General features: G+C 36.4%; 1 protein-coding gene across 7 annotated transcripts in view; it reads right to left on the bottom strand.

Annotated features, from left to right (window-relative positions):
* KCNMA1 (potassium calcium-activated channel subfamily M alpha 1) overlaps positions 1-19,837 on the bottom strand; it is a 409,069-nt gene that overhangs the window by 116,934 nt on the left and 272,298 nt on the right. For all 7 annotated transcript variants that reach the window (XM_058810475.1, XM_058810473.1, XM_058810476.1 and 4 more), the window contains 6 exons: positions 17,584-17,694; positions 15,697-15,802; positions 14,216-14,298; positions 12,043-12,112; positions 10,180-10,335; positions 1,982-2,091 (listed from right to left, as the gene is read on the bottom strand). In XM_058810475.1, coding sequence (XP_058666458.1) covers positions 1,982-2,091; positions 10,180-10,335; positions 12,043-12,112; positions 14,216-14,298; positions 15,697-15,802; positions 17,584-17,694 — 636 coding nt within the window. The remainder of the gene's footprint in view (positions 1-1,981; positions 2,092-10,179; positions 10,336-12,042; positions 12,113-14,215; positions 14,299-15,696; positions 15,803-17,583; positions 17,695-19,837) is intronic.

Below are 19,837 nucleotides of genomic sequence, written 5' to 3'. Positions count from 1 at the left end.
GCTAGGCCTAGAACCTGGGTGAAGGTTAGTCTTACATTAAACATTAGAAGGCTCTGCACTAGTAGGAGACAGACTGGTGAGTTCATCTTCAATAACATCATTCACAGCTGGTCCAGAAATATCCAAGGGCATAGAATGTCAGGAGCTACATTCACATATTCAAAATATATTGTTGGAAGATGTTCACACAGTACAAACACGTGGAGTTATAAACAGAACTTGCAGACTGATATTAACTTCTATTTCATCTAATTCTTCAACCTAGTGTTGACATCAGAAGATGGAAATTCTTCAGCAATATTGAGTGTCCCATCCTCACTGTGTCTGCACACTCTTTGTTATCCAGACTGTATGGCAGCCTATTCACAAAAGAATCACATTCCTAGATTTGCATTTATGACAAATAACCTGAGGAAGCAGAACATTTCATTCAATTTCAGACTTTTAAAATGTCATCGCCTGCATGAATTTTAAAAGTTACACTACAAGGCCTGTTCTCCAAGTCTGCATATTTCACAGGTGGCTGAATACACTAAGACTACACTGATTCAATTTCCTCTTCACAAACCAATGCAATGGACATTTTGCTGTCCTTGTCCTTCGGCTCTTCTGGAAACTGAGCAGTCAATTCTTACATTAATGAGAATACCTATGCACTAAACTCATTAATTAAAGTGCTTGAGGAGACCTCCAAAACTTAGATATCTTTCTAAATCTCAATAAGCACCCTTTCTTTCTTGATTATTTTATCTCCATTCTACCAGCACAGATAAATGAATGTCAGCTTTGTGTCAAACACAGTCTCAGGTATATCTTCCTAAAAACTCATATAGAAACTTGACACAGTTAAAAATGGTTTGGTGTGGAGATTTAATTTTCATTACTGTAGCTAGTGTTAACAGCACAGACTACTATTCATTCTGAATATAATACACTTTTCTGCATTATGTTGTGAGATTTCCGGTTTCAGTAAATCACAAATTTTTGAGCCTACAGTAAAAAACTTTTTCCCTCAGTAAACTCAAGAGAGTTTGGCTGACACAGTAGAAGGATGGATTGAGAACCCCTTAACTTTACCAGGAAACTGAAGACTGGGCTCTGTCATAGCTACATCCTAGACAATTTATAAATGGATAATATTAGTCTAACAGTTGTCTCCCCCTCATTCTTATGCCAAGTTTTTGCTCCTGTTAAAATTGGGAAAGGTGGGGAAGTTAAGAGGAGTAGAAGCATACTCATCCTCCTTTACATAAGAGATTGTATTTTACTTCTCCATTTCCTCCTCTAGGAATGGAGCAAAGAGGAAATATGAGTGTGCAAAACTAACCTGATTACATAGACAGAGTACTTATCATACAAACCTTTTGCATACAAATCTCTCATTCACAGACTCATTCTAGGCTAAGCATTTTTCAGTGTCCAGAAACGAAGCTTGCACTATGGTTATGTACTATGTGCTTCTTTCTCATAACTGAACAGACATATCTTTTCTCTCATATATTTTACTTGTTGCAAATGGTTTGCAACCACTTCTATGGAGCTCTGAGTGCCACAGTGCTTATATGACTCCATGACATCTGTTTAAATTAATGAATAGTTTCCTTGGAACAGAACACAAGCCAAGATGGTCATGCTGACCACCACTACTCAAAGAATGGGAATCATTAGAAAAATAACAGGATAGTATTTGTGAGCAAATTACTCAATTTAAAAAGATTGTTTATGAGTTTGTTCAAGACAAAAAACATTTATGCTTTAATTTACAATCACTTAATTACAAATCTCTCCTGAAACCAGGCATTACCACGTTTCAGATTCTTCAGTGTGATTGCTTTAATGTTTATTTTATTAGACACTATCTGATGCAGCAACATTAGGACTTAGAGTCCTCACATTAGAGTGAAAAGGTCTCATGCAAAAAACTTAGATTTCTGTTACAAGAAGGTAAATATTTCTGCATATTAAATGTATTTCTACTTACTCACAAACTGCAGGGAAGGACAAACCCACAAAGGCACTAGACAGATATTCTGTATACATTTCATTTGCAACTCCTTCCAGGTAGTATTTCTGCCACGTATCCTCCTCAATCTAAAACCAAAGAAACAGAGGCAGAGTTCTGAGTCAAAACCGCAGCTTTCTTTGAAACTTACAAGCAACTGCTTAAACATGAATCAGATTTTAACACATAAGTCAGTACACTGTTACGGCAATTAACATGGCTTATTTGCAAGGGATTTGCTAGAATGCTGAAAAAACCCCTCAAAACAGAGTCCCTGTAGTCAGTAAATCAAGTATCATATGCAAAAATAATACACTGAAATCTTTTCAAGCACACTGAGCATGTGGTGAAATAAGGTTGTAGAGAGCGTGAGGAAAAAGTTTCCAAATTTTATCTTTTTAAAAATAGTAGAATCACAAAATGTTAAGGGTTGGAAAGGACCTTAAAGATCACCTTCCTGCCATGGGGAGGGACAGCTCTCACTAGACCAGGTTGCTTAAGGCCTTATCCAACCTGGCCTCGAACGCTGCCCAAGCTGGGGCATCCACAAACTCCCTGGGCAATCTATTCCAGTGTTTAACTACTCTCACAGTAAAGAATTTCTTCCAAATATCTAGCCTAAATTTCTCTCTAAGTTTTTACCTACTACTCCTTGACCTATCACTACTGTTCATAACAATGAATCCCCCTCTGGCTTCTCTGCAGATCCCTTCAGATACTGGAAGGTTTCTACAAGATCTCCACACAACCCTCTCTTCTCCAGGCTGAACAGCTTCTACCCCAGGGGAGGTATAGGATATCAGGAGATGTTTCTCCACCAGAGGGTGGTTGGGCACTGGAACAGCTCCCCGGGACAGAGGTCACAGCACCAGCCTGACAGAGCTCGAGCAGTGTTTGGACAATGCTCTCAGACACATGGTGTGACTCTTGGGGTGTCCTGAAAAAGGTCAGGAGTCAGACTCAAAGATCCTTGTCAGTCCCTTCAAACTCAAGATATTCTCTGATTCTATGATTCTCTTGGACCAAAAAATGTAAGGTTTTCAAATTTCAGCATACCAGGAATATTCTGGCAGGACTTAATATAGTATTTTAGATAAGTTTGTATTTTTATTCCACGGGCTGGTTATTAATTTAGGATTCATCAATCTTTCTCTCATGTTGAACTAGCCAAAAGGCAGTCTTTCAAACTCTTTCCAAAAAAATGCTCTAAAGAACAGGAGGACAGAAACTTGCTAAGAAACCTGGTGAAATATAAGTTACAATGATTTTTTCCTCCTTTTTTTTTTCTTTTGTTTGGAGTGTTTTTGTAGGGTTTAGGGTTTTTTATTTGTTTGGGTTTTGCCTTTTTTGTTTGATTGGTTTGTTTTGTTTTTTTGGTTGGTTTTTTGTTGTTGTTGTTGTTTTATTCTCTCCTCCTGTTGACAGGCTGCCAAGTAATCAGTTACTTTAGTTCTGGAGATGTAAACCACTGAAAGAATAAATTGCAATATGGAGATGTTCCAAATCATATAGAGCCTGACAAGTGGGCTGCAAACAATCAGGAGAAATTTCTTCCACAGAAATTGTTTCACCATTCAGAGGCCATGTGGGATGGTAAAAGGAATTTGCATTGTGTTATTCCCCACCACACACAGAGAAGCCATATCACATTTTTTATGACCCTTTTATTTATAGGAAGCTTGCAAATGTTGCTGATCAGCAACTCTGTATACAGAAGAGAGATAAAGTCCAGGCTTGGCAAAAAACTAAGACTAATGATAGCAAGGCCATGTTTGTAACTTTTGGTCTATTTTGTGGCTTTTTCTTACATTGACACCACCTGGGGTTGGAAAAAAATATACAAATACATTACATATCTCCCTTTTGACTTTCCTTCCTTGCTTTCTTTTCTTTAGGCAGATGGTTTTGATTTAGAGGAAGGAACTCCAGATCAGTCTATAGTTAAATACTCACCCTTAGTCAAGGACCAAGAAGGGACTGGAAAAAACCAAACATTCCCAAAGCAATGACCAACCTCCATAGATGCCAGTTAGTGTTACATTAAACTTCATTAAGTGATTGGAGTATTTAAGATATGATCTGTTAGAATACCACAAAATGTTGATTATAGAATTAAAAGAGTTGCTAATATTTGGGATGCTATAAAATATTATTATAAGATGATTGCAACAGTTGACTAAAGATGATCTTTCTGTTTTATCTCCACCTGAACCACAACATTTTCCCAGGGATTTCAAAGAGACAGATGGTCACCTGCCTGGTATCTTTCGTGAGGAAAAATACTTTGGGAGTCATTATGCACTTCACTACTTTAAGCCTTTGTGATGATATTTTAAAGTTTAGGTAACTGATGGAACCTATCCAGAATGGGCCATACTACCAAAACAACTTCAGCCTGAATCTTTTTGATTCCTCTCTAGTACTGCAAATATTATTATCTCTCCCTGACTAAGTTGCACTGCAATTCTGTCTCCTGATAGTCACAAAACAAATTAGCCACTGCTTCAATTAGCCATTTCTTCAATATGAAGAATAGCTGGAAAATTACATAGTGCAATCCAGGAGAAGAAATGTAATTTTCATCTGAATCTTTTTTTAAGTCACGATACTCTTCTGCTCTCCTCTATGTTATATACAGATACAATATTGTTACCAGCAAATATATTTACATAAAATAATTCTGAGTGAGACATGGTGACAGAGATATGAAAAAGTGATGTAGCTCTCGCAAGCACAGCCATTAGTATTGTCAGAAGAAAATGAAAACCTTTAATACACCCAGCAGTGTAATTATCAGGAGCTCTGTAGCTCCAAAAGAACTCTTGCTCATAGCATTTGCTCTTCAGTGTAATGATGGGTACATGAAAGACTGAGTGTATCTGAACCTGCTCATGCTATAAAATCTCTTCTGCCAAGATCTAATCATCACTATCAAGACAGAGAACAAATGCTAGAGTTGCTTTGTGACCTAGGATTATTCATTGCTATTTGCAAGGCAAAGGATGGTGGATATTCAGCTCCTTTATAGCACAGTGAAAGGAGATGTAAAGTCTGCTCCTTAGCATTGAATAAGATCAGCTCTTCACCACTATGGAAAGAGCACAAAATGGGACAAAGTCTTTGAAGGTGTTTAATGTTACAATTCTCTATCTCAAACAATATGGATGAGATTGAAAAGGAAGTACCCACAGAACCATAGAATGGTTTGGGTTGGAAGGGACCTTAAAGACCATTTCACTCCACCTCCCCCACTGTAGTCAGGGACCCCTTCCACTAGAGCAGGTTGTGCAGAGCCCCATCCAACTGGCCTTGGACACTCACAGGTGTGAGGCAACCACAACTTCTCTGGGCAACCTGTTCCAGTGCCTCACCACCCTCACAGTAAACAATTTCATCCTAATTCCTAATCCAATCCTGTCCTGTGCCAGGTTAAAGCCATAATCCCTTGTCTAAACTCAATATGGCCTTGAATATTCTTGAATGGGAGTTGAAAAGGATGTGTACAGTGAAAGCAATGTAGCTAAAATATTTCCTCCCATAATGCCCTTCCAGCCCAACCAAACTGCTTGAATCTATGTCTAGTTTTGTTATGTCTTTGCATATGGATATCTAAATCTGACAGAGAAGTAACTGGCTGAAATCAGTTCTTATGGTCATATCATAGAGTTAAGCTTCATAGATTTACAGTCTTATAATTGCATTTCCTTAATTATTATAAATTATCAACTACTTCTTTACTCAATTCCATTGTCCATTGAAATCAAAGCTAATAAATATCCTTTGTACTATGAACTCTTTACAATCTCAGTCAACTACTTCCACAGCTTTCTGTATGCACTGATGATTTTTAAAATTTGTATAAAAAGACTATATTTTATAAAACATCAAATATACTGATTGAGATTAGTTCTAATTTCAAATGAGATTTATGCACTTTTCCCCATCATTACTAATGTAGAATTTTGTAGTGGGTCAAGGCAGAGAGAGTATGCTTGAAATAGAATGACATGTTACTCTTTTTAGATTCTGGCCTTGCTGGATTTGAAATGAAAGGCATACAGGCTCTACATCCAGTAGTTTCAAATATACAAAACAGGACAAGATTTCTATCAAATCATGAGTCAAAGGATAGACAGGTGTTGATCTGTTCAAATGATTGACTGAAAATGCAGTCCCATGGTAGACTTTAGCCCAAGACAAATACACTCTTATCACAAGGACTGATGCTATGTATACACAGCAAAGAGTTTTAAACTAAAATAGATTTTAATTCCTAGAATCAATGATTTAAAAACACTACAGTTAGGAAGATCTTTACATGATCTCTGAAGATAAATGTATTTGGTAATGGGCTACATTTAATATTTGATCTAGGTCCTTGTGAGTAGGATCATGCAATCAGTTTATTATGCAACTTCCTGAAGAACCTCGCAATATATTGAAACATTGCATTTCCTTCTCACTCCCCCTTTTAAAGCCCTCCCACATGTCAAGGAATTCACTGTTCATTCTCCAGTTCTACACTTAGAAATATTCCAAGGCTGCCTAGGTGGTCAAAAATAAAGAGCAAACAAGTTGATGTGTTCCATCAGCGTCGGTAAGCATCCAAATGACATGAATCTGTGATCTGTGTGGTTTTATTATGTCTCTCTTTCAGCCTGGACAAGAAAGGAATGTCAAGTGGGCATTGCATTTGTGTAGATGTGAGCAAAAGCTGCTGAGAGAGCCCACAAAAAACTCCTGCCCTCAAAATAGTTTAGAGGATAACAGAGACTGCTCTAGATAATTCTGACATTTGGAATGAGGTGCATGGGCTGCCTTACCTATAGAGCAAAGACAAAACTAATTTGGCTGTGGACTTGTGTTACACTCGAGTACCACATTCCACATTTTATTCATTTACACAACAATACTAACTTGGCTTTTAGGTTGTACATTGGCCTTTAGGATTGGCCTGTACAAAATTTAACCACTTCTGCCTATTACTCCATGTATCTGGTTTTTGCAATGTTTTTCATATAGACAGACTTCTGGTATGCACTTGCTAATTCAAACAATACAGAACTTGCAGTACAGTATTTCCATCTTTTTCTCAGACTGTGCAAGTTAATAAAGAGTCCAAATTCCTTTTTTAATACAACAGTAACAGTCTATGTTATAAGAAGACTGGATTATTAAAATACAGTTTACAGGTGTAATGTTTTGTGGGGTTTTTTCCCCTTATCATATAGTTTGGTGCAATCTATCTGTCTTTTAAGTGTTTACAGAATATTAATCTTTTTGAGCTGACTTCATTTTTGTTCAGTTTGGTGCCAAAAAGAATATAAGGGATTCCATATGATATTATATTGCTAAAACCAAAAGGAAAATATTAGGAACAAATATAATATTTTGAGGTTTCTTAGTTTGTTTTACTTCTAACATTGAGCAGACTGTTTACACAAATAATTTTGCTGTAAAGTAACCCATAATGAGTTAAACGTGTGCAATGTCACCATCAATCATGTTCATTTGTGTTTGACTGACCAAACATTTATGGCACATTAAATCACTTTCTAATCACGCTATAGAGGTGGAACAAACCCACATTTCAAGCTTTCATTAAAAAATACAGAAGTTTCCATACATTTTCCTGGCAATCTCCTGACTGGTGAGAGACTCCACTAATAATGTTTACAAGGAATTTATGAAGGTCTGACAGTACTTAAATTGAATGTTCTTAATGAAAAGGGGTGAAAGTTATTTTAGGGAATGGACATATTTCTCTTCAATAGAGTCCTCTTCAGCATTCCTAATCAATGTAGCTGCTCTCCTACAATGCACTGATGATTCACAGCCACTATTTAGTAAGTTTTCTTTTTCAAGTTTTTAGAGTGAGACAGACATGAGAAAGATCATTCTTTCAGCTAAATAAACAAACCTTTTGTTATTACCAACAAGGTTAAAGTCACATAAAGAAATGTGTCTCAATTCTTGCACTTTTATACGGCTTCAGATTTTGAATTAGTCAGAGATCTTCGGAAGTGAAGATGTGCATTTTACTTGCCTAGAAAATTCACTCTTAATTATATGGCAAATATATTTTTAACCAGTATTAACAGAGTATTGCAATCTTAATCTGCTCTCTTATGGCATTTTTTCCTCCAAGTGACATGTGAAGGTGACACTTGAAGTCACACAATTTAAGGAATGTCTGCACACTACTCTGTTTAAAACCATATAATCAGACACAAGAGCAAAATTGACAATGACAGCTTCCCCCAAATCAAATTTATTGCTATTTTTATGCTTATTCTGTATACAGAGAAATACTTAAATGTACTTTGAGTAATGCCTTGCAAAGCTGAGCCTTCAGCTTAGCACTGTTAATCAATGAGATCTAATCTGTAACTGTACTGGAACTACTGTAAAAATGCATTATAAAATAAGAAAACTTAGCTGGCTAAGATAATAGCAGAAGTGGTTATATAACTTCTGGAAACATGATACCTGTACATATCCAGGTTTTGATTTCTTTAAATGTTTTTAGATAAAAATCCAGGCCATAAAAGTGTGTATTTCTAGTACAGTTCCCCCACAGTCAGACATTTGTACACTTTATCATCTTGTGAATCTCTCCACTTTCTCACTGATTTTAAAAATCAGTATTAAAATGAAGACTATTAAAATAAATAAATAAATAAATAAATAAATAAAATATATATGTATATAATATATAATATATTAAAATTAATTAAGACTGAGGCTTCTGAGGATACCAATATATTTGGATCTCCTTAGGAGAAAACTAACCCCTCCTGATTTTGGAAAGACAGAAGGTGTGCAAACTTTTCCCATGAACTCTGCTGCAGAGCCCCAGTTCATGCAAGAGGCTGCCTCAGTAATTTGCATACATTAGTGAGACTGTCACAAATGTTTGACACTCCTGAGAGTCTTGGGTTACCAGAGCAGACAGGAGTGAGAGAGACCAAACTGACTGGCAAGGATAATAATGCTTACAGTTTTCTTCTAGGATACAGATAGTAAGGATTAATATCAAATTGGAAGTATGTTGTAGAGTCACAGACAGATTCCAGGCTTGCTGAAGTAAAACAACTTTTTTGTTTGCTTGTTTCTTTCAGCTGGGTTTTTTAAGAATGTAAATAAAGATGAAGATATTCTAACTGCAGGCAGTAAAGTGCAGAGCCCAGACCTGCTTCCATATTGAAAACTGGTCTTTTTTAATTAAATGTAATAGTATGAAATATTTTTTCATGGGAGCCTGCTGTCTTCTAAGGATACCTTCATAATAATGTCAGGACTTTATAAGAAGCCAATAAAGATTCACTGTCGTGCACCAACATATGCACCTCTAAGAGAGCAGTCCTGGCTTTCTCATCTGAGGACATGAGGGTATTTTCATTTTTGGCTTACTTGCACAATGGAGTTGGAGTGGACCATGGCCTTCCTTTCACTCCAGTGTTTCCCATCCCACTAAGAACACTCATCAGACTGGAAACTGCCCACCCTTATGTTTGGAATCAGTGTCCCTGAAATGCACCAGGAAGGATGCAATGATCGCTGCAATTGAGGCCTTGGACCAGTACAGCTGCACAGAAGTCTAACTGGGTTATAATTTTGCAATCCAAATCCAAAAGAGCTCTTAGACTGAGGAGGAACAAACACATGAATGATGTTGTGGGAAGTTCGGGCCTCAGTTCTAACACATGTTCCTTATTTACTCACAGTCAGAGGTCCAGTAGTCTTTCGATGTCAAAGACAAAAATGGCCAGTCCCTTTTTCTTGGCAATTTGTTGCCACATGGCACTTAGATAAATCGTATTTTTGTTTTAGCAGCAGCAACTTTTCTAATAGACAAACATGTGGTTTGGCTAAAATCAAGCAAAAACACAAAATGCCAAAAATATCTCCCTAGAAATGTATGATGATTTGGAAAATACTTTAAAGGCCAGACACTTGCTGAATAAAAATTTTCAAAAAAAACCTCACAAGTTGATAGAACCTAGTTTATTGCCTAGTTTTCAGCAAAAATTTGCATGGAACTGTGTGCTGGTTGTTTTGGTGTTACAAAATCTGTTATTGTCTTTCTATCTGTTTCACATTTGAGTCATGTTCTCTACTCCAGTCTCTGACAAGCTGAACTGCAGACTAATATGTTCTAATGGGAAAGGCATTACCTTTATGAAGGACCTCATAGAGAAGAGGTTGGCTAACATTGTGGAAAGGCCCGGTGCCAGGCAGCTCTGGGCTATGAAACCCAGCTTCAGCTCAGCAAGACAGATTGCATCATCCCCTTCTTTCCAGTTCCAGCTTGGGATATTTAGTAGATGGGCCTGGAAAACAAACAAACAAAATATCCCACAGGTGAAGAACCAGAAACAGAAGACAGTTCTGAATCATTTTCTCTAGTAATGCCTTGATTTTTTCTGAGTAGGCAGAAGCACTTCAAGTGTTTCAGAGCTTAATTCTGTGCTGAGAAATGTTCCACTCTTACCCACTACGATAAAATGCTACACTACTGAAGACATGCTGGCTGTGGCACTCTGTCAGGTCCATGCTCACACCTGAACAATGTTGTAAATGCTTTCCTTCCCTTCTGCATGTTCCTTTTACAACACTTTGAGCTACCATCTGACTGATGAGGAGCACACATAATACGCAGGAAGCTAATACAACTTATCAGATTTCAACTTATGTGAAGCTGCAACCTTTAAAGGATACTAGAATTTTAAAATGCATACAACATCATCTGTCTTTTCTATTTCATTTCTCCCACCTTGAAGAACAGTACTTGTGAAAAACCAACCCCTTTCTGACAGTGAAAAACCAACCCTTTTTTTCTAAGAATGCTATTTATAAGGACAGAATGAAGAAAATAACTCAGCAAGACATATCTGCAGTATTGAAACTGATAACTTAGATAAAGACAAATATTGTTCAGTTCCTGGCATAATTGTTGGATTTTCTCTGACATGCGAAACATAGACACCTGGTGTCTATATTTGTGTAGACACCAGGAAGCACAGAGTTTTTCCTCCTTGTTCCCCTTCCTAAGTTAATTCCACAGCTCAGCACTTTGATAAAAGCTATTCTTGAAGACATAACCATCAGAATAGCAAACAAACTGCAGTATTTAAAAAAAACCCTTCCCCTCTGTGGCTGTTTAAAGCAGAGAAACTCCTTGCTTTTATTCTGTAAAAAGACAGGCTTCTTCCATAACATGCAGGAAGAGCACATAACAAACAACAGTAATTGCTCTTGTTCTAGCAACAGGTTACAGGTTTAAGGAGTTGTTATCAAACCTTCTTAGTGCCAGATTTATTGTGTATTTCATCAAATGAAGGTTTACCCAGTCATGCTTTTTCTCAAACACTGGGCAGTGATTGATTCTTTCAGAGCTAATAAAAGAAGCAGGCCACACATGAGTACTGTGTTACCTGATATATCCTTTCCAACCCTGTTAGTCAGCAGTTTATGGACTTCCTCATCTCAGGACTGAATAAATTGACTTCATTGTGTTTAAGGGTCACAAATTTACCGTAAAATTTTTTTTCAAATTTCTTTCCAAAGTGGATTTATCATCTTGAACTTCACAACATTCTTAGTACTAAATCTCACAACTGGGCTATGTTTTATATTAAAAACCACAAATTTATCTATTTTGTACCTACTGCTTGACAATTTCACGTCTACATGGTCATGCTGGAATAAAAAAAATGATAATAACCTCCAGTAAGACAATAAGAGCAGAACTTAGAGAACTGAAGTGGTGAAAAGTCATCTGGAATCAGTATCAACCATGGACACTAGCTTTGAGAATTAGATCCTAGGCAACTCATAAATGTCAAGATTTTGATAAAGTCCCTTGCAAATACAAATAAAACTAAAATACTTTGTAACTGGATTACGTGACAAGGTTTATTAAGAAGTTTTACTTGTGAAAGAAAATGCTTGCTGTTAACTGGGACTAGAAAAATTATGCATGAGTGAATGCAATACAGCAAAAAAACTCTGAGAAGAAACACTGGCCATCATATTACCTTATTGTGGTACTGCAACATCTGAGTGATAATTCTTATCTTCGGATGATAATTCTTTATGGAAATAACTCTAAAAAGAAAAGGAAGAACTAATTAAAATAACTTTTAACTGATAGGTTATTTAGATAATGCATCCAAATACCTCTATTTTACTGCATTGTCAAGTCCCACAATTAAAACTGTAACCCCTTATTCATCTGCCTGTAAAGCAAACTGATTGATGTTGGACCTTTGAAATATTTACACATAGTCAAACTGAGGTTAAAAATTAGTGGCTAGTACTAGAGAGCAATAAGCCTCTAGAAATATTCAGTTGAATGGTTTGTCCTTATGGAGTTTGCAGAAAAAGAGACTTGTTTTAGCAGCACTATTCAGATACTCATCCTATTAGAAAATAATGTAGTTGGAACTGTTACATCCTTCTCATCCTCAGGGACTATCTTTGTGCCTTTAAATCAACATACTTGATCAAGTTCCTAATGATAAATGCCTGAAAAAATTAATTTCTACCCCATCACATATTACTTCTTTGTAGCTGGTAGATATTCATCATATCTAAATACCTTGAATAATGATTTTGTGTTACACATGCCAATTTATTAATTTTGATGGATTAATCTAAAGACCAATATACAACTGATAACTGAATGCAGAATCTATAAAACATGGGGCTACTTGCATAATCTGCACATTTTCTGCAATCTAAATTACTTAATGAATCCAAGATATACTCAGCTGTGTATAGATTTTAAGTGGCTTGAAAGAAAATTGTTTGAGAAATGCATGGATTGATACTGCACTATGAAAAAAGTACTGAGCAAAATTAAAGAGATGAACAACCAAAAACCAAAAAAAAAAAAAGTCCTGTATTTAAAACCTAAAGGTAGAAAAAGAAGATAAAACAATGAAAAAAAAATCTGACTTATTATGGAATCATCAGTTTCATAAGACTGAATGTCATAAGTGTTTTGTAGAATGTATCTTGTAAACTACTGGTCTGGCTTGTGCTTTTAAGCATATCAAAGCTAGAACAGGAAAAGTAAAATATTGCATTCTTTTAACAAGACTGTCTTCTAATTTTCCATTTCTTGCTGAATTGTTTAAGCATTCAATTTTTAAAAATTAAATTGTGACAAAACACAAGAGAATTCCACTCTCACATTAAAAGTTTTGCATTTTATTACATTAAATGTATTAAATCTACTAAGAATGAATCAATTTGTGACTAGAATATTTTTAATGTATTTATGCAATCAATGTCAAAAAAGTTTATTGCATTGCAACTCAAACCATGTTTGCAAAATGAAACTAGGTGCATTTTTTGTGTCTTTCTCTTGCCCACAGTAGTAGTTTTACAGAAGAGCAACTTCAGTAGCATTTTTTTATTTCTCCCTTTCCCTTCAATACTCAGCATGCAAACATCTGACAAGCCAGTAAAATCTAGAGAACAATACTAGAGAACTTTTAATCAATCACTGACTGAGATTTTAATTTTAAAAAGGAGACTGGTCTCATTAAAACTAGGATTGTATGAACAAAACAAAAAATGGAATGGCTTAGGTTTGTTGTAACTCTAGCTGCCATCTACTGACTGACTGTTTCATCTCCTCCCTTCATAGACTACAAGGAGGAAAGCAGGAGGAGATCTGGTGGTCCCTAACGCTGTAAATGACTTGTCAATCAAAACAAGCAATGTTTGGTCTTCAGTGTAAAAAAAGCAGGATGGGGACAGGAGAAACTGCCTTGTATCTTTGCTATCCCCCGAGCAGTGCACTACCTGCAGGAGCAGCAGGAATGTAGCACTGAAGGTGCTTCTGCCCCGTCGTTGGCACAGCCCCTGCAGTGCATGCACTCATGCATGCATTGTTGCAACAATCTGACTGCATTCCCTTCCTCTCTGTGTTCAGCTAGGAGTACTCAAACCCTAGCTCCTGCAAAATTACCAAGCGCATCACAGCCTCTGTTCCAAGTGGCTCTTCTGACACACAAAATAGACAGATGGAACAGCGGAGGTAGGAATTTAAGGTATTTTCACCTCTGGATTTTGGTGAGGATCTTTTATTTTGTCCTCAAGAAAAAAATCCTACAGTGTTCTTTGAGTGCAACAGATCAGATATAAAATTAGCTAATCAGAGTTAAGGACAAAAAAGCTATTAAAAACTGCAGAGTTTACCTCATAATATTGGAGGCATCTTCAGCATCTGGGTCAGCGCAGTATTTATTGGCAAGGATTAGGCACGCATCTGCTGACTCTATCTGAGACACCAAAGAAAAAGGAAACACATAAAGCAACATCTCTTTCCAGCTCTTCCTTTCTCATAAACTATCACGGAATCCAGCACTGGCTGCATGAGTGTGAGTGCTAATATTGCTAATCAAAACTGTTTCTAGTCTAATAGGAGTTCATGACAGTGATTACGACCATTCTCGTGCACACAGAGAATTTCTTGAAACTTGCTTATGGTGATCAGAGCAGGTCAGCAGTTCCACTGACAACTCTTACTCTGTATCAGCTGAGCCACAAAGGTGCTAATGTTAATCTTTTGTAACCAGATACTGGAATTTAGACTTTTAAATCCATCAGAAGTTCCTGTTGCATCAGTACAGTGCTCCCACAAGTCCTGCAGCTTTGTTTGGGAACTGAAGTACCTTCCTGTTCAAGACAGGAAGAGGTGGCTGAACTGATTTAGAATCTGAGCACTGGATTTAGAAAGCAAGAGGAGGCCAACTGATCTATCCACAGCTCTAAATTCACACAAACCTGAGCTTTACAGAACTCAAAGCAGATGACAAAAGTATTTACCAGTGTATACAACCAAATACCAACACAAAGAAGGGTGGAATACAGAACACAAAATAAGAACACATGATTTTATGATCATAATTAGGACATGCTCTGATGAACTGAAACAGTGTGCATTAGCCTAAAAAAATCTTAGGCAATTTCTGCAGTCAAAACGGACAAAAGACATGATTAGTATTCCAGAAAGTGTAAATTACACAGTACTAATAAAATATTCTTGACTTAAGTAGCCAGCTGCATTCCATTGGGAAAAAAAAGAAAAAGAAATGAAAAAGTTAATGATGTATCTGACAACCTGATTTTTCTTTAATTTTTGTTTTTTTAAAGCTTCATGCTTTAAGAGAATGAAATAATTTACAATTTAGAAATACTAGAAAATAAATATCAAAATAAGTAAAACTATCTAACTTTATCTACCAAAAATCTTAGCTTGCATTTTTCTTTCTGGATTCTAGACAACAGAAAAAGGGTTTGGAGGGTGAAAAAATATTTTTCAATTGTTCTGAGAAGTTAAGACAACAGCACTTTAAGCAATTACTGTAAGACAATATCTTGCTATATCAAATATTAATGTAAAATACACTTTTGAATGAAACATCAATGAAAAACTCATAAAGTGTTCAATGGAATGGCAGACAATGTATCTTAAGTCACTGTTGCTGTAGCTTTGAAGATCCAAAGATATGGGGGAAAAAAGGTTTACCAGTATAGCTACTTAACATAATAGAAATGGAAAAACATTCTTTTGGGGTTACATGAAGAAGGGCTTTAGTGTCTGGTTTTTTTCCCAAATAATTCAAGGAGTACTTAGAAAAAGGTCAATTAGCAGAACAGAACAACAGAGCTGTTACCTTCACTCTCGCCAGGTCATGGGGATTAAGGACTGAACCCTGATAAAATTCCACCTGAGTGAAGTGTCGTTTAAAAAGAGCTTCCAGCTCAAGGTTAGGGGAGATACTGCAGTGGAAAGAAGAAGAAAAGACAAGAGCAAATGAGAGGTCAATTTCCATAACCGCTCCATTTCCTGCATTTACAAACCCACCTATTTATTTATTTTAGATATTCAGACTTCTGCTGATGCTTTTCTGTGGCATGGAAACAGTGTGCCTTACTTAAAAGACAAACACTAAATTGCTTTCACTGCCTTACTTGTCTCTGCAGTGCTCCTGGCCCACCTTGTGCTACTCCCCATGTTCACTGTGTGTACATTTCCAAGGGACATGAATCCAGAAGTATGGGTGCAAGCATTTGTAAACACCCTCTACCAGCATTCTACCCAGTCTACCCAGAAATTATATAGTACCACAATCATCCTCTGCATGTCCCTACCATTCCCACAACAGCTATGTTGAATAGAACAACTCAATGCAAGATCTCTAAAAGTCAGAAAAAGATACCAGACAGGGACCCTGAGGCCTCTATGAGCTACAATTAAAACAAACATAATGATGCCATGACTTTCTGTCTCATTTAATTTTGCCAGAAACAAAAGAAAAATTAAATTGATTACAGTCAATTACATAATGTGACACCAATCTTGTAAATATTTTTTCTAGTGCCAATCATTAAAACATAAGGAATTTAATAGCTACAGGCACAAACAAGCAGCAAGGTGCTAAACTCATTTCATGTGAATGTGAAGTTTCCTGATTCCTATCAGCACATATTTTCACTGTGGAAAACTTGATCCCTGATTTCCTCTCGAAGTCACTTGTTGTTGCATGGAGAGGAAATATAATAAAATAAGGTAGTTACTTGAGGATGTCATCTCTAGCTCAAATTGAAAGGACTAGATGAAAAATTGTGGACCTACTGCTGATGCTTAGTTTTCAGCTTTCACTGTTAAATCATCACAAATTATATCCTTAACTTTTTAATAATTTTCTTTGACAACAAGTGCAGAATGCATTGCTGAATCCAAAAATATAACATTTATAAGTTGCAAGTCTTCTAAACAGACACCATTACAGAACAGAAAAGATACTGTCTCCTATCATGTGGCTTTTTCAAGCAGTTCCTCCCAGGCATGGCTATTTGGCATTGTAATAGTTATTAAATTATTATTGACTTACACATCACGTAGAGCATGAAAGAAACATCAACCTCATGTGTGTGTTGGTATGTGTATATTAATGGAATAAAGAGCAGTACTGATTATCACCACAACAAGAATTCTATTTCTATTGTCAATACATGTGTAGAGTATCTGTTATATTAAAACTGAATCTGCACCTACATTTTTCATTCTATAAATACTCTGGACTTTAAAATAAGCACTTTCCTATAGAGATCCAGGGTGAAAAGGTGTTTTCAGATACCATAAGTTTGTACAATATACAGTGTTTTTCATTAGTTTTACTGATATAACTATCAGTATTTTGGCAGTTTCCCTAGGAATATTTACCACTAAAACAATCTTGGATGTATTTATTTCCATTTCAATATTTTTTATTTTATAACCTGATCCCCACTTCAAATATACATTTAGCTATGTAGCTGAAAGACAATACAAGTGGGTCCGAAGTCTGTCTGCTTGAAACAAATATGTTTAGTACAGGGTTATGGAAAATGCATGGAAAAAACCCTTTTCTCAAGACATATTTTTAATAAACATAAACGCAAATATTAATCTTATGGTTATTTGGTACTCTAAATATTCTCTGTCTTCCCAGAAGATACAGCTTAACCTAATGAGTTTTAGTAAGAGATGATAAGACCAACATTGAAAGATTACTCACTTATGCAGAAAGACGATTTCTACATTGACATCATCCCTATCCTTGTGCAGGAAGTCCTTCAGGAAGTTCGACACACTTTCAAGTGTTATGTGACCACAGACAACTATGTGCCTGTTACAGAAAAATCAGAGTTAATCTTGCAAAGAAGGTAAAACAAGCAAGCAAGCAGAAATGGAAATGATAACTTATTGAGAAAAAACAGCATTAGTCTCTTCTTGATGTTTCTCTAGATCCTATTCCACGAAGTCAGAGAAGAAAAATACAAATTACAAAAGGTTTTTGCAACTGCAAATACATCCATGTACACACTACCACCTGTAAAGCCATTTGCCCAGGTTGTATAACACATTTAACAATAAGTAGGATCAGTTATATGTATGTTTATGCACTGTATTAACCAGTCCCTTTCAAAGTCATATTTCCTCATTTTACACATCTTACTCAATATTTTTAACTCTTCTAATCAGATTTACTCTTTAGATTTTTGGGTTATGACAGCCAATCTCTCTAAAATGATTTAATATTTTTCTATAGTTGAAGCAAACTTGTATGCCGAGGAAGGTAGTGCAAAGCTTTCCAATTACAGGCCACAAGTGGCAAGAAATCTTTTTCCTACCATAAATCCTAGAGGGGGAGTACTTTACAACAAAAAGTCATTGTTTACTATTATCACTTTTTTGGCAAAGCAGAGTGTGTTAAACATTTATTTTGAAATATGATAACTCCTTTTACATGAGTACTTAGACACCCCTAGGACTCAAATGTGATTTTAGAAATAGCAACAACCTAAAATTTCAATTGTTTCACTTGAATTAACAGGCAAGAATTACAAGTTTACAAGAGAGTCTGGCCATGCTAGTTTGTATTTAACATAGGACTCGATACATGAATGTTTATTGCTAAACTTGCTATTCATAGTTTCTGCTTTGCCTTTTTTTTTTTTCTTTTAAACATAAGTTTTAGGTGCAGTAAATGTCATTGGACTGCAAACACAAAAATCACAAAAACACAAGTGAAAGCTTTTCTGGTTTATGAGATGGTAAGCACAGTATCAGAAAACAAGACACAAAATAAATGAGGTCAGCCTTTCTCCTTTGGCCAAGGGGTGCTCTGGAGGTTCCTCTGGGAGCTTGGCAGCCTGGCAGGGTTTGCAGCACGCTGGGTACAGGGGAGCACCATGAACTGCCCCCACCAGCAGGACTCTGCCCCTGCTTCCCTGCTGGTCACCTGCCTGAGCTGCCAGAGGTGTGCAGGGGTGACAGTGCATTGTTACGCATAAAGCAGCAATGGAAAACCTCAGGAAGCTTCAGATTCTGAAGAGATATTTAAAACCTTAGTAGTTTACTTGATGTGAACTCTGAACGGACTGTTTGGTACACTACATTACACTAACATACAGGCAAGTTCTTTCTGTCTGGTGGTATTCCAGACTTTTCCTGACTATAAACCCATATAGCATCAAAAACTCACCAAGTCCCAGGGAAATTATAAATAGCATCTAAAAATAAAAATTTGTATTCCTTATACTGTCTGTGCATGTTTTCCAAGACGACTGATTTTGAACTATGGGTATTATTTTCTTCAAATATCTCTATCTATTCCTAATTAAGAAATTGAACTTTCCATCTGGATAGCTTATAGCTTTTGATAGCAGAAATAATTCCTGATTGTAGGGGAGGTTCTTTGTACAGATCCAGTGCTTTTAGCTTTAGCTGGGTCTCTTACTGAATGCTCTCCTGATACACTGCATTCCCATGGAGAAAATTTATTACCTCCCTGGCTGATTTCACTTCATGTGGGTACTTCTCTGTCATTTTTTTTTAATTAGAGTCCACATTTTAAAAGTATGGCTGTGCAACCCAAAATATTGTATAGCAGAAGAAATTATCAATCAGAGAATCAAAAGATTACAAGGTAATTCATGCCCTCAGATAGCTCCAGAGGGTATTTGCTACAAAAAGCTCCTGCTACAAGCAGGTGCATTTGGTACAATCCTGTTATGACGCTCCCTGAGTAGGGACTCACAGCAATCTGCTCCAGGGAAAATAAAAAAATTTGGCTGCCAAAAACTCTTGCATTTGGGTATCAGGACTAATTGGTTTTGGAGTGTTAAAAGGCATCTGCACTGTGGTTTCCTTTTATACTCTGATTTGGAGCTGGACACAATCTATTCTTCTCTTCTTTGCTATTCTTATACAGTGCATGGCAATGTCCTAAACAGTGACTGCAACAAAACCTCCTGGATTTCAAAGAA

Source organism: Ammospiza caudacuta, chromosome 9 (assembly GCF_027887145.1).
Source record: "Ammospiza caudacuta isolate bAmmCau1 chromosome 9, bAmmCau1.pri, whole genome shotgun sequence".
Classification (NCBI taxonomy): Eukaryota; Metazoa; Chordata; class Aves; order Passeriformes; family Passerellidae; genus Ammospiza; species Ammospiza caudacuta.
The sequence above is the reverse complement of the archived record's forward strand: the minus strand, read 5'-3'. Positions and strand labels throughout refer to the sequence as shown.